Source organism: Nomascus leucogenys, chromosome 2, assembly GCF_006542625.1.
Source record: "Nomascus leucogenys isolate Asia chromosome 2, Asia_NLE_v1, whole genome shotgun sequence".
NCBI classification, from domain to species: domain Eukaryota; kingdom Metazoa; phylum Chordata; class Mammalia; order Primates; family Hylobatidae; genus Nomascus; species Nomascus leucogenys.
The window spans coordinates 99,590,432-99,606,614 of NC_044382.1; the positions used below are offsets into that span (position 1 = coordinate 99,590,432).

Here is a 16,183-nt window from a genome sequence, read left to right on the forward strand (position 1 = left end):
CATCACACTTACCCCATAAATATATACCTATTATGTACCCATTTTGATTAAAAATTTAATCACATTTAAATAAAATTATTTTTAACAAAGTGGCATATATATATGTATATAAACAAACTCAGAACTAAACCATATAAATTGTAAAATTCTTGTTAAAGTCAATAAAATGTTTTAAATGCTCAAAACAAATTGTGTACATCTTCATTTATTTCATATTTCTCAATTAAAATTATATACAAAGCATTTCAATAGGTACTACAAGGTAAAGAAAAATTAATCCACAGTTCACAATTGTTTTAGGTATTATGTTCTGATAAGCCTTTGTAAGTTTTCCTTAAGACTTAGGAAAAAAATGAAGATACAGAACAGGTTATCTTTTTACTTCTAGAAATAAAGCATATCTCCACTATATAAAGTGAATGGGGAAAAACAATGAGGACAAGAAGTTCTCATGTAAATAATAATATTGTCAGTATTTGTGTCAATTTCTTTTTTTTTTTTTCTTTTTGAGATGGGGTCTTGTTCTGTCACCCCAGCTGGAGTGCAGTGGCGCAATCTCGGCTCACTGCAGCCTCCACCTCCCAGGCTCAAGCAGTCCTCCGCCTTATCCTCCTGAGTAGCTGGGACTACAGGCATGTAATCATCATGCCTGGCTAATTGTTTGTATTTTTTGTAGAGATGGGGTTTCCCTGTGTTGCCCAGGCTGATCTCGATCTCCTGGGATCAAGCAATCTGCCCACCTTGGCCTCCCAAAGTACTGGGATTGCAGGTGTGAGCTACCGTGCCCAGCCTATTTGTGTCAATTTATATGGAAATAAATCTTAAATATAATCAGCCTTTACAAGGCAGTTTGGAGTATGTTGCACTCCCAGTTCTATAGGTAACCAGAAGATGAAAAAGCTATGCTGTTCTTTCATTGCCTCAGTTTCCTCATAAGAGGGCATGATAAGATGACCTGTAAGATCTGTGTTGCTGCTAAAAAAACATAGTCTGCATACATCCATGCCTTTAGTGTTTTCACTTAAAGAATTGTAATTTCTGCAATAATCAATCACAAAGTGTTAGGAAATTATTAATAACTAAAAATTTAACCTCTCCTTTTACCACAGAAGGAAATTAAAACCCAGAGAAGCCAAGTGAAATTGGCCAAAAAGCAGTTTATCCATACAGAACTATGTCAAAGACCCAAATCAAGTTACTAATAATCATGTCCTTTTGAATTTTGTAGATTTTTAAAAATATATAACATCTATATAACTTATTATTCACCTGGACCTTTACTTTTGGATGAGTGCTTTGCAAATCTTCCTTTTCTGTATTTGTATAGATTGTGTTTGTAATAGGAAATTTTCAAAAATAGCATTACATAGTTTTCTTTACATTTATTAAAATGGGCTTTTAATTAAGTACTCCCAAGTACAGTTGCCTAGGTGATCATGATATGCTGGTAATTGTGAGAAGTGTGAGAATTCAAGAGTACATCATCTTTCCTGATAAGCAACAATGAAAATAAGAAGATGGTAGTTCTAATATAATAATGTTTAGAGTTATTAAAGATGAGACTATTTAGTAACATCACTGATTTTTAAGCTAAAAAATTTTTCATTTAATTGTCTCTTTCCAACTGACAAATTTTGTGGTTTATAATGCTGAAAATATTTTGGGATTTTTTTGGACTTGTCTTCAGAGACTATATCATATCTGTTTAAATGACCTTAATGCTAGGAAACTTTGTATTCTGAGTGTGTATGAAATGTAGAAACAGTCAAGTAGGATGAATGTAGTTGGTTAACTTTGGGCATAATAACATTTTGGCTAAGAATGACATGACTACATCGTGAGGATGGGTGGTCTTAAGATAGTTTATAAGATCCTTCTAACAACATTTTAAAAGCTTAGAAACAGAAGTGTAAATAGAGACCTACATATTGAATATTTTAGTACAATCTTTAGCAGAAAACGTATAAGATAAACAGTGAACAGTGAGCTATGTTTAGTTAGCATGAAGCATATTTAGGTGAGCGACACCCTTTGACTTGCGTTCTGTTAGATCCACACTGGATAAACGCATAGTCAATCAGGCACACAGATCACATTTGCTATATATCTGTTAACATAAAATTATTGTGCAAACATAATGATCTGTTAATACTTTTAAGTTAGATTATGAAGGAAGAACAGTGATTTCAGGGAAAGGAATACAACAGGTCCTCAAGTAATATAATTTCATTCAACATCGTTTTATTGTAACATTGATGAGAAAATAAATAAATTGCTAGCCTTGGCTACTCTCTGTGAGATGTGAACCCTGAAAAATTGAGACAGGTCTCAGTTAATTTAGAAAGTTTATTTTGGCAAGGTTTAGGACACACGCCCATGATACAGCCTCAGGAGGTCCTGATAACATGTACCCAAGGTGGTCAGAGCACAGTTTGGTTTTATACATTTTAGGGAGACATGAGGCATCAATCAACATATGAAAAGTGAACATTGGTTTAGTCTGGAAAGGCAGGACAACCCGAAGCAGAAGTGGGAAGACTCCAAGTGGGGAGGGGGCTTCCAGGTCGTAGGTAGATAAGATACATTTTTTGAGGCATTATTTTGAGTTTCTGATTAGCTTCTTCAAACGAAGCAATCAGATACGCATTTATCTCAGTGAGCAGAGGGGTAACTTTGAATAGAATGGGAGGCCTGTTGGACCTAAGCAGTCCCAGCTTGACTTTTCCCTTTAGCATAGTGATTTGGGGGCCCCAAGATTTATTTTCATTTCACAGTGGAGTTTGCATGTTCTCCCCATGTTTGCATGGGCTTTCTTTAGTACTTGGGTTCCCTCCCACATCCTAAAGCTGTGCATGTTGGCTTAATTGGTATGTCTAGATGTTCCTGCTCTGCATGTGCATGGGTGTGTATGTGTGAGTGTACCCTGCGATGGGATGACATCCTGTCCAGGGCTGGTTCCTGCCTTGTGCCCTGAGCTGCCAGAATGGGCTCTGGTCGTCCTTGACCCTGAACTGGAATAAGCAGGTTATAAAATGAATGAATAAATGCATGCAAATTATTGTAGAATAAAAATTTATAAAGTATATGAAGAAAGTAAATCATATAAATGCAAGACAATAAACAATGCTGTACAGAAGTGCACAGGGAGCCTGCCATGTTTGTGATTGTTTTTGACATGCATAGTGGTAGAAGGTGCTCCTGACAATTTTCACTGTGCAAACATTGATTCCTTGATTTAACCCGCCATCATGACAACCAGTGGCACTCATTGATTCACCAAAACCTGGATAAATAATTACTTACTCAAGAGGCTGAGGTGTCAGGATTTCTTGAGCCCAGGACTTCAAGGCTGCAGTGAGCTATGATCATGCCACTGCACTCCAGCCTGGGTGACAGAGCAAGACCTTGTCTCTAAAAAAAAAAATTTTGTAAAAATAATCATCTCACTTGTTTTTATCAATCTTTCTTAAAGGTATGTATAGGTCACACTTAATTCAGTGTTTAATATGAGAAGTATTTAGGTCTTTATTTAGAAGCTTGGTCATTGTTTTGTGACCAGAAACATGCCATAGGAACTTAACTCTTTTCTGTATCAATTAATGTGTGATAACATTGGTTTCGTGATACTTTGTTTTGCTTAAATTTGCAGTTTCCAAGAACCTATTGACGATATTAAGTGGGGACATATTGTATAGTCAAATGCTCCACCATCTTCTTTTGGTTTAAAAAAAATGGCAATAACTAGAGATTTTAACACCACTGCTTTGGGAAAGCAATACATTAATACATCTCATTCAAGTTTTGGGTGGAAGAAGAAAGAAAAACTAAGTTAACTAAGCTGAGCTAATGTAAACAAACATTGAAATTGTAAAGGCATTTTGGATAACTCATTGAACCTAAGAACTGTACCTACAGTTGGACCTCACAGGGACTGTGAGCATTCCTCTCTAGTAACACACCTCTGCTTCACTGCCCTCATGGCTACCCCCTTTCTATGTCCACTTACTTCGGTCGACCAGCTTAGACGGTCATGGAACATCAAGGAATTCAGTGCAGATGATTGGCTCAGCCTGGGCCAGGCTTCTCCCCTGATCAAATCAGCTGTGGCCAGGGGAGCAATGTCAGGGAGTACACAGAGCACACTGAGCGCACTCTGCATGTGGCGGGAGGAGGGTTGGAGAGGCAGGGTTTGGAAAAGGGGTGCTCATGAGCTAGGCCTGTGTCCAAAAATGTGCCTACCACACTACATTAAAATAAAATTCAAGTAAAACTTGAAATGAGTTAGTCAACACAAATCTTACGTTTGGCCTATGTAATGTTTCTAGAATAATTAAATGTTGTTCCATTACATTCTAGTATTTCTAGTCCATAGCTTTAAAAATGATATATTATGGGAAATATTTCTCTTAGAGTATATTTCAGTGATCATATTCTTTTAAGAAGAAATTTAAGTTATTTTTTTATTTATAATTGGCAAAAGCTTATGACATTTGAAGCTTGTTTTACTTAACCAAGTATTCAGTAATTCAGCCACTCTGGGCCTTGAGCTCTTTGGGACAGAAGCACTGCATGTGTAAATCTAACAATTACATTTGTCTCAGTCTTATCTGAGCCTGTGGTCAAGGCCAGACAGCTGCTGAAAGGTTGAGTAATTCTAACTGATGGAACTAATGTCCTTCTGCGTAAAAGCAGACATTTTGAAAATGTCTCAATCTTTATCATGATGAATCAACTTAGAGTCATTTACCAATCTGTACCCTCCTCCTTGACTCTTCCACCTACTGCACCACCGAGTTACGATGTTACATGGATGCACACAAGCATCTAATATAAATAATTAGTACTTTTGTTTAGAAGACGGATTAATCAATGATTCTTGCTTTGTATGAATTTTCATTCTTTAATAGGCAATATTGATTACCCCAGCAACAACACTTTACACAACCCCACTTATTTGAGCCCACATCCCTATACTAATTATAGAAAGAAAAAAAATGTTGGATCTAGTAATTTTTAAAAATGAATTAAAACAAAGTTACATAAGCAACAATTCAAAACATGCTTCATAATTACAGATATAAGCAGATGTACATAGAGATATGGAGTGCTGGCAGGAAATAAAATTCAGAGACACAAATCTCTAAGTAACCAAACATTTTTATCCTTCCCTGGTTTAGCCTAATACTAATCCCTCAAGGCTAATTTGGTACAGATACAATCTTACTCAGAAGCCTCAGCAAATAAAACATCTGAAAGCCTTCCCACAAACATTAGGAATGCGTCTTTTTCAGATAGAAAAGTGTTTATCTTTTGTTTTTCACACTGTCTGACCTCCTAATAAGAGATTTAAGAAGAGGCAGTCACATTTTCCAGCATTGACTATGTATGTGCTCAGCACTTGACATGTAATATCTCACTTAATCTTTATAATAACCTTGTCATACACATGAAACTGAGGCTCTCAAAATGTTGTCACCTGCCCTAGATTATCCGCTTAAAGTATAACATTAATGAGTATGAATGAATTATATAGAGATAAAATAATATAGGCATAATATATAATTCATTCATACTCATACTCTTTCTACCATACAAAATTGAGAAGGAGGATTTATCCAGGCAATAGGTATTACTGTTTGAAATATGTATGGCATGACATTCAATATTGTTACTGTACTAAATGATAATTAAATATAAGCATTCCTCATGGAAAGAAGACACTAGAAGACTTAGATCCAAGTTAGGTGTGGGATTTGGAGCCAACATAACATTTATAGGCCTCAGTTTTCTTACTCTATTTAATGTGTCCCCTCATCCCCCTTCACTCTACACACTTGTCCCATTTATACGTTTTATCTCAATAAGAAATAACAGATATAAGATGTGATGTAAATATAATATAAAAGAAATATTGCCCTTAATTATTTATGTCTCACTTATTTGGAAACTAAGGTTCAAGAAAGTAAATACCACCCCATCTCTTTCACTGCTGTATCCCCGGCGCCTACACTGGTCTGTGAAATTTAGTAAGCAATAAATATTTGTCATGTGAATGAACAAAAGGGAGAGAGTATACACTGGGAAACATGGACCACAAAACGAACCCCACTATAGCACTTTCTCTCTGTGCAATAAGCGATCATTTTCTGTTTATTTGTCTGCACCTTCCACTGGACACTGAGATCAAGGTTGTCTTCAACGTTATTTCCCCACTAGAACAGTATCTGGCCCTGCCATATGATAGGCCCTCAATAAATAAAAATTGTCAAAAAATTTGAAAATATAGGGCTCTTTCTTTCATTATCACCTGGAAGTTAATGTAGGAAGTAGGTTTGTATATCAGTGTATGTTTCTTCAAAGATACATTTATAAAACAATCATAGAAGATTGTAACTGAGAGTAAATCAGAGCAAATTAAGGCAAATAAAAATACAGAAAATCAACAAAATATCTCCCTGTGTTTCCAGACTTTTGAGGTATCCTGAATTTCTTGGATAAGAATGAAATTCTTATGAAAGAATGAATGTATGAACTAACTTAAAAAAAATCAAAACTAATTATTAAGTAGATCCTGGCCCTTTGTTGGTCAGTAACTTATTGCCTAAGCCAGGTGAGTTTGTGTTCTGTGCCATTAAAGAAGAGCCTGTTCATTTTATGTTGTTTCCTTCCTTAGTCTGTGAATTTCTGGTACGTGCTGGTGATGAATGATGAGCATACAGAGAGGCGATATCTGCTGTTTTTCCTTCTGAGTTGGGGACTACCAGCTTTTGTGGTGATTCTCCTCATAGTTATTTTGAAAGGAATCTATCATCAGAGCATGTCACAGATCTATGGACTCATTCATGGTGACCTGTAAGTACATCCAGGCAACACATTGCCCTAGCTTTCATGTACCTAAGCAGATTTTGTTGCCATAAGAACTGTGATTGAATAAGTACCAGGAAGATCTTTGCTTTTCTGCCACAATGTCTGAAGCTCTGCTTACTCTAATTACTCTTTTAAATAGGAAACTATGGCCTCTCAAGTTTCTTTGGTAGATACAGTTTTCTCAAGTGAGTTGGTGTATCAAACAGTTCATGGTAATTTGTACCTTAGCATTTAGTTTATTAGATTAAAGCGAACTAATATTTAGCAAAATCAGGGCACTATGAAATTTTTGATAAAGAATTTGTGAAAACAGTTGGAGTGTGGCACATTCTCTAAGCAGTGTGTTTTTGGTGAGGGGGGGGATGGCAGTCATCATCACCCATAAGATCCCTGAATACCGAATGACTGCATCACAGTGAATGGAGAGTGTCTGCAGAAGTGCATAGGAACAAGACAAGGTCAACTTGGTCTTAGATATTCTTGTTAAAATACCTGTTTAATCTTGAAATCTTAACACTTTTTTATGTATATATGCATATATACATATGTGACTTAATCCTAAATCTGGTATCTTGTAGCTTTGAGGACCACTGAGCCCCTCTTAATAGCTCCACATGTAGGGGGTGGAAAAATACTTTGCAATAATAAAGCTCAACCAACTCTCTTGGTATAAGGAAGAGAAAAAGTAAAATTCTAAATAAGAAAAAATAGCCTATTCACAGTCTTATGAAGACAGTATTACTTATCTCACTAATTTTATGAAGATAAAATTAGTTAATAGACATGAAAAAATTGAAAGTTAAAGTACTATATCAGCAGTCATTTTAATGGAATTATTGCTTCTGATCAATTATATACTTAATAAATACTTGTTATTGATGTATACAAATGTATTTCACACATAGGCAATCACAGACACATACCCCATACCACATTCAGATAAAGGAGGCTAGCTATGTAAAACACACACCCAAACACACAAACGTACACAAACATGCAAACACAATACACACACTAATACACTATACATTTTTGTAATTCTGTCTTTTTATTGAAATTCAAAAGACTCCCTAATACTGATTATTTTATAATATTATAATGTATTTTATGTATATACAAGTCTATATTCCTGTAATCTTCTAAAAAGGAACGATGGCATCTTTCAGAATTATATTATGATTTTTTACATTTTACTATCCCTTGCGTTAATTTAAATCTTGGACCGCCAGAATTAATTTCAGAAAATTCTACATCATTCTTTGTGACATGCAAAGTAACCATGAAGCAAGCCGTGGTGGCTAGCAGACCATTCTTTTCATGAGCTCCCTGGCAAGACAGGACTTATTTAATTTTAGCATACATGTATACCCATCCAGCCTTGCTAAATGGACCCAATGAATGTAATATTAATTAGAAAAAACTATATTGATCCTTCTAAAAGGATTTTTAAAGGGAGAAATAAACTATGATCAAAGAATGTCCAAATGAACTTACTCAAAGTATTTGCCTTCTTAAGCTTTTGGCAAATGTTCTCTATGACCAACTAAATTATAATAAGTGAAATGTAAAATATAGTTACTTCTACCTGGTTTTAATCTTAAAGAATTGTTAGACCAGAGGCCGGGCGTGGTAGCTCATGCCTGTAATCCCAGCACTTTGGGAGGCCAAGACAGGCTGATCACAAGGTCAGGAGATCCAGACCATTCTGGCCAACGTGGTGAAACCCCGTCTCTACTAAAAATACAAAAATTAGCCGGGCGTGGTGGCGCATACCTGTAGTCCCAGCTACCTAGGAGGCTGCGGCAGGAGAATCACTTGAACCCAGGAGACAGAGGTTGCAGTGAGCCAAGATCACACCACTGCACTCCAGCCTGGGTTACAAAACAAGAGTCCGACTCAAAAAAAAAAAAAATTATTACATCAGCGTGTCTAACCTTTGCATTACAGGTTACTTTTCTCCTTAATTCACAAAGAATATTCCTAAGTCATTCCCATATGAATTTAATTCTAGCTTGTAAAAATTCTATATCTTTAATATTTCTTCCATTTTAATATAAGGTTATAAACTGATACATTATTTATACTAAAATATTGTATACTTATATCATTATTTTAAAGCATGCCATTTCTCTAGAGGTCATGATAGATTTATGGTTGTATGAACTAATGGCTCATCTGTTGGACAGTGGTTATTTTATAGTATTTTGCTTGTCTTCTAGGCTCTTCCCTAGAAGAATTTTAAAATTCTTAGCTCATTATGGAAGAGCTAAGAATTTTTAAAAATGCCTCAAGGGGAAAATCTCCAAGTGTCTTGTTCACTTCTTTCTGGAACATGTTTTCTCAAGTTCTCTTTCCTGCCAGCCCTAAAGTCTAATTTTTGTCTCCTTAGCTCTTTGAGATTGCCATATAATTCGCTGGCTTTCCTGACTCTCAGCATCTTTCCTCGTCCTGGATTTTCACTCTCCCTTTCTTCTCGAAGTATTAATAGGCAGATACCCTGGAGGGAAAAGTGGTATGCTGAATATAGCGCTGATTTCAATGAGCTTCTCTTCTTTACAAGCTTGGCCTCTCAATCTTGGCTGCCTCAACAGCTTTACAGTGCCTTCAAACAAATGGTTTTGTTTGGTTGATTTTGCTTTAATTTTATTTTTTCTGATTAGATGGAATTATAAATCATGTACAAGCTATTTCATTAAACATAGTTCAGTATTTTAAGATGGATTTTGTAGATAGTGTGCATGTCTACATTTTAAATAGTAATACCCTGGTTAAGTGTTACTGATTAAATATAGCCAAAGTCCAAAATTTTACCAAATTTATATAATCTAGGGTTAAATTTCTTATGGCAAGCAGTGAAAATACTTTAAATACTGGTGTTTCCTAAGTGCTGACTTTGGTCTACTTTTCCCCCTCTACATTGTTATCTATTCCTACGGCTTGCCATTTTCTATATGATAACCCCCGAAGTTGTGTCTCTAGCCTATAAAACACTTTTCTGAGCTCCATACCCATATTATATATTCAAATGTCTTATAAACATCTTTACCAGAGTGACACACAGTTATTTCATATTTAGTATGTTTAAAATTGATATCCTAAAATGCTTTGACCCACATTCTCTATGAAATGTCCACTATCCACCCACATACATGGGCTGTGAAACCAAGTTACTTTCTACTTCTTTCACCTTACACTCAATATTCTATAATCATGAATTATTTTCTAGTCTAACTCCTAAATGTATGTTTTCCTAATCCAGTTTCTCATTTCAACCATCATCTTATTTCATCACTATCTCTTCAGTTCAGCCTCTGTCTTCCTTGGTATGTTGGGTTGCCTCCTAACTTGTGCCCCTATCTATAATTTCTTCATTTTATAATCTATCCATTAAATTCTGAAATATGCAAATGATTGTATTACTGTAATGCTTAAAAACCAATAGTTGCCTTTCGTTACCTTCAAGGTCATAGCTTGATAGGTCATCCATGGTTTGACATTAAACTGCTGAACCAGCTTTTTAAAAATCATTCTTCCCACTCTCCTCCCTTGTTTTCCTTTGTAACTGAATTGCTTGATGTTTCCCATGATCTCTTATTTTTTTTTTTTTTTAGACGGAGTTTCACTCTTGTTGCCCAGGCTGGAGTGCAGTGGTGCGATCTCAGCTCACCACGACCTCCGCCTCTTGGGTTCAAGTGATTCTCCTGCCTCGGCCTCCTGAGTAGCTGGGATTACAGGCATATGCCACCACACCCGGCCAATTTTTTGCATTTTTAGTAGGGACGGGGTTTCTCTATATTGGTCAGGCTGGTCTTGAACTCCCGACCTCTGGTGATCCGCCCACCTCAGTCTCCCAAAGTGCTGGGATTACAGGCGTGAACCACCATGCCCAGCCATGATCTCTTATTTGTATACCTTTGAATATATCTTTTATATCTCAAATGCCTTTCTTTCATTTGTCTACCTACAAAGTCCCTATTTTTCCTCGAAGCATCAACTTAAATATCAACTTAGTAAAGTGTCTGTTTTCAGATTAAAACGCTACCTCTTATATATAGCCTTGGTAGACTCATAACCTTTCATAAATCCTAAGATTATACTAATTATACTATATTGAAAATATTTGTTTATGCCAGCCATGTAACTTGAAATTCAGCCTGGAGAACAGTGATTACTTACAGACTCTATGGAAAGGGTTGGTATGTTTATCCCTTAGTGGAAATATCTAAACTAGAAAAAGGAAGGCCTTAACAATCCAATGTAAATTTACACAAATGAGAGTTTAGAATAAACTTTCATGTTTCCTCTACATAATAACGTACACATGCACAGTTCAGATTTCATACAACACTATGATTAGTAAAGATATCTAATATATTTAGAGGTCACCAAATGATGTGTCTCAATATTTTAAACACCACATGAGGCATGTCAAATCTTGTAAGAAAGAAATTTTCTTATATGTACATAAGAGATCAAATTCTAATTTACCAGGACAAATGTATTTTTCAACCTAGATTTAAATTGCACAACCTGATTTGGAGAAAAGCCAAAAGTACCTGTAAAATTTAAAATGTACTTTTTTCTGTAAAGTAGAAAACCCAATAAAGACTTAATATTGCTGCTTTGTCACTGAACTAGATGATGCTATGGATCTATGAGGAATCATACTCTACTGAAAGTTAATAGGAGGAGGCACCTGCACTTTCAAAGTTTTCTAAAGCAGCGTTCCCCAACCTTTTTGGCACCAGGGACCAGTTTTGTGGAGGACAATTTTTTCATGGATGGGGCCTGGGGGTGGGAAGTGGTTTCGGGATGAAACTGTTCCACCTCAGATCATCAGGCATTAGTTAGATTCTCATAAAGAGCACTCAACCAGGATCCCTCACATGCACAGTTCACAAAAGGGTTCACACTCCTATGATAATCTAATGCCTCCACTGATCTGACAGGAGGCAGACCTTAGGCAGTGATGCTGGCTCTCCTGCCGCTCACCTCCTGCTGTGCGGACCTGTTCCTAATAGGCCATGGGCAGGTACCAGTCCACGGCCCTGGGTTTGGAGACCCCTGAAGGATATATTCATCGCTTTTGAAATTAGTGCTAGAAATGCTTCCAACTTCCTTTCTATCTTATAATTGAACAGTGCTTAAACTAAAACAAAGGCAAAAGTAAATGAAATCTGCCCCTGAGTGATTGCTGTTGGTTACCAGAAGTAACTCTATTGAGAGTACCTGGAAGTAGTCTCTGTTGAGTAGTTTTATATTGGATGTATTTGGAAGTAAAATCACCTAGTTTTCTTGGGACAGATTCTTAGCTACTTTAGGTAAACAAAACAAGCTAAAGGAGACCTTATCATGCAAAGTGTAGGGAAGGGAAAAGAGAATATAAGAAGAGTCAAGACCCAGGGTGGAAGTAAAGGGAATGTGGTCCTGAGGAATGTTCATACATAGAGAATATGCCTTTTATCTGGAACCCCAGTTATGTGAATATTGATAGAGTGTTTGGAATAAGTGTCAAAGACATGCCATACAGAGGTGAGAGGACAATGAAGACATTACTTTGATCTCAATATTCTAACTTCTAAGCAACCCCAACACATTAATAAATGTCAATAACAGTAAAAATGACACAATAAAGATGATAGGTTGTTTTGTACTTCCAAAATGCCTGCTTTGTTTCATCCTTGCTAATTCATATGAATTCAAACTTAAGAAAAATCAACAAATAACTTATTGAATAATGACCATATACAAAGGCTTAAGTGAATTCTCTTATGTCTAAGCTTAGAATTTGATTGTAATGAAAAAATTGCATAACTTCATAACTTAATTTTAAAATTGATTACAGTTTTTTAGTTTTTTTGTTGTTTGTCTTTAATTTGTAGAGACAAGGTCTTGCTGTGTTGCCCGGGCTAGTCTCAAACTCCTGGGCTCATGCAATTTTTCCACCTCCCAAAGTGCTAGGATTACAGGCATGAGCCATCATGCCCAGCCTAGTTTTTTAGTATTTCAGCATTATGTTTTACTTTAGATACACGAAACAAATCTTTATTGTAACCTACTCTGATTATCCTGCTTCTGAACTGAATTACCAGTTTTGCTAAATCCTCTGAAAACAATCTAATTTTGTAAGCTATATTAGAAGAAATTTTATTAATATAGAGGACAAATCTCTATTCTAAATTAGAACTGAGTAGAAGCAATTGTACTGTATGGGAAATATGATATCCTATGAGAGTCTTTATTTTCATTAAATTACTTTAAAAGAGAATCATGAAAAAAATGTTTGTTAGACAGCACATTTACTTATTGTCTGAGGAGTGAAAAAAGTCGCCATACCTCTTTGAAAAGGAATGTTTTCAGGATCTCTTCATGCATTTGCTCAGGTAGGGATATATTACTACCTATGAGTGCACATGCATGCACATACAGAAACACAAGTACATCCACATAAAAATAGCAACCTTAAACTAGCATTTTCTATCTATTCAGACCCTACAATTAAAAAATCTTGAAAGTACACTTCCCCACGAAGTCTTCTTGGAATAATGGACTCTAAGGGTTAGAAAATGTCCAACTTTAATAAAGTTTCCCACACATCCTTAAAAACATGATTCAAATTCTTGTTCAAAGGCTTGTTAGCTCCTTCAAATTTTTATTCTAAACATGCTCAGTATATCTGACTTTTTATGGTGATTAATTATACAATTTGTTCTGCTAATACCTTGTTCCCTTAGTTTGATTTTTACAGTATTATCACTCTAAACCACAACCTTAGCTTTTCTGATTACTGCTTTGTCTCTCTGAGAAAAATCCAACTAATGTTTTGAGTTATATCTCTCTTGGCTTCCCTTAGTTCCTGGATCCTCTTTGCACACAAGGTGGAACCTAGGTGTAAAAAAAACTTTATCAACCTTTTAATCCAATCTCCATGTAGTTCTTGAGTAACCTTCACAGCATTGCTGACAAACATTCTTTCACTTTATGCTTGAACTCTTCCGTGGGAAAGAACACACTTTCTCCCAAGACTTCTTTGTGTAGAATAGGAAACTATCTCTTTTAGATTCTGGTTTAATTTCTAATTGCTGGGTTCATTGCAAACAAGCAAAATAATGTGATATTTTCCACACGATACTCCTTTAAATATTTCTCCCAGTTCTTTTTTCCAAGCTAAACATTTCTGATTGGTTTATATAGTTTTTCATGCAACATCTCTTCACTATTTTGATAGATCTGTTCTAAACTTGTTTTATGTCAATTCTTCTTTTTACCTTTTATTTTAACAATTTTAAACTTATAGAAAAATTACAAAAATTATACAGAGTTTACATATACCTTTTATCCAGTGTGCATACATACTTACATAATTATAGCACAATGATCATAACTAGGAAATTAACAATGATAAAACCCTTTAAACTGCAGACCTTGTTCAAATTTCACCAGTTTTCCCCCAATGTCTTTTTTCTACTCTGAAATCCAATGCACTATGTCCCATTATCTTTAGTGCTTGTGTGTCCTTGGTCTTCAATCTGACAATTTCTCTGTCTTTCCTTGGTTTTCACTTTTTTTTTTTTTTTTTTTTTGAGGGAGGCTGTCCTGTCGCCCAGGCTGGAGTGCAGTGGCGTGATCTTTGTTCACTGCAACCTCCGCCTCCCGGGTTCAAGTGATTCTCCTGCCTCAGCCTCCCAAGTAGCTGGGACTATAGGTATGCACCACCATTCACAGCTAATTTTTGTGTTCTTAGTAGAGACGAGGTTTCACCATATTGGCCAGGCTGGTTTCAAACTCCTGACCTTGTGATCCACCCGCCTCAGCCTCCCAAAGTGCTGTCATTACAGGCATGAGCCACCATGCCTGGCCGGTTTTCACTTTTGAAGAGTACTGGTCAATTATTTTATAGAATAACTGCAAACTTGTCTAATTTTTTTTTAAGATTAGATGGAATTTACACATTTTTGGCTAGAATGACAGAGTGTTAAAGTACAAGTTTTTTCATATGAACATATGTTTTCAATTCTCTTGAGTATATGTCTAGGAGTAGAATTTGTTGGGTCATATGATTTAACTTGCTGGTTTCAAGTATCTCGTTGTCTTTGGCTTTCAACAGTTTATATATCTAGGTGGGTCTCTCAGAGTGGAGTCTGTTAAACTTCTTGGATGTGTGGATTAATGTTTTTAATCAGTTTGGGGAGTTTTCAGCCATTGTTTTATCAAATATCCTTTCTCCTCCTCTCCTCTTTTATTATGCATATATTGGTACATTTGATGCTGTTCCACAAAAATCTAAGGCTATGTTAATTTTTTTTGTTCTATTTTTTTTTCTGTTCCTCAGACGTGGTAACCACAATTGACCTGTCTTCACATTTACCAATTTTTTTCTTCTTCTTCCTGGTTAAATCTGTTGTTCAGCATCATTAGTGAAATCTTCATTTTGGGTATTGTAGTTTTCTTTTTTTTTTTTTTTTTTTTTTTTTTTTTTGGAGACAGAGTTTTGCTCTTGTCGTCCAGGCTGGACTGGAGAGCAATGACATGGTCTTGGCTCACTACAACCTCTGCCTCCCAGGTTTGAGCGATTCTCCTGCCTCCGCCTCCCAAGTAGCTGAGATTACAGGCACCCACCACCACACCCAGCTAATTTTTATATTTTTAGTAGAGATGGGTTTTCACCATGTTGGCCAGGCTGGTCTCGAACTCCTGACCTCAGGTGATCTGCCCACCTCTGCCTCCCAAAGTGCTGGGATTACAGGCATGAGCTGCCATGCCCAGCCTAGTTATTGTACTTTTCAATTCAAGAATTTCTATGTGGTTCTTTTTTATGATTTCTATCTCTTTATTGATATTTTCTATTTGATGTCATTCTCATATGCTCATTTAGTTATATAGACATAGTTTCTTTTATGTTTTGAACATAATTAAAATAGCTAATTCAAAGTATTCAGTAAATCTAACATCTGGGTTGCCTGAGGAATAGTTTCTATTCATTATTTTCTTATGTATACATCATACCTTCTTGGTTTTTTGCATATTTTGTAAATTTTTGTTGAAAATTGGACATTCTATGGAAAATTTAGAAATCATAAATTTTTCTCTCAGGGTTTGTTGTTTCTGTTCACAGTAGTAGTTACTGTTTATTGATTTTTCTGAATTTACAGATTTAATTTCATATATCTATATTGTTTGTCACACGTGGCCACTGACATCTGTTTCATTAATTTAGTGGTCAACTAATGATTGAACAGAGATTTCCTTAAATGCCTGTAATGAAGAAATCTCCTAGTCTTTGCCAGAAGGCTCTATGTGCATGTTGGGGCATGAC

The 16,183-nt window shown here is 35.8% G+C and overlaps 1 protein-coding gene across 1 annotated transcript in view; it reads left to right on the forward strand.

Moving 5' to 3' along the window:
* The window catches only part of ADGRV1 (adhesion G protein-coupled receptor V1), a 602,359-nt gene that overhangs the window by 413,320 nt on the left and 172,856 nt on the right, over window positions 1-16,183 (forward strand). Inside the window, exon 85 of the mRNA XM_003261601.2 lies at window positions 6,674-6,852. Coding sequence (XP_003261649.2) covers window positions 6,674-6,852 — 179 coding nt within the window. The remainder of the gene's footprint in view (window positions 1-6,673; window positions 6,853-16,183) is intronic.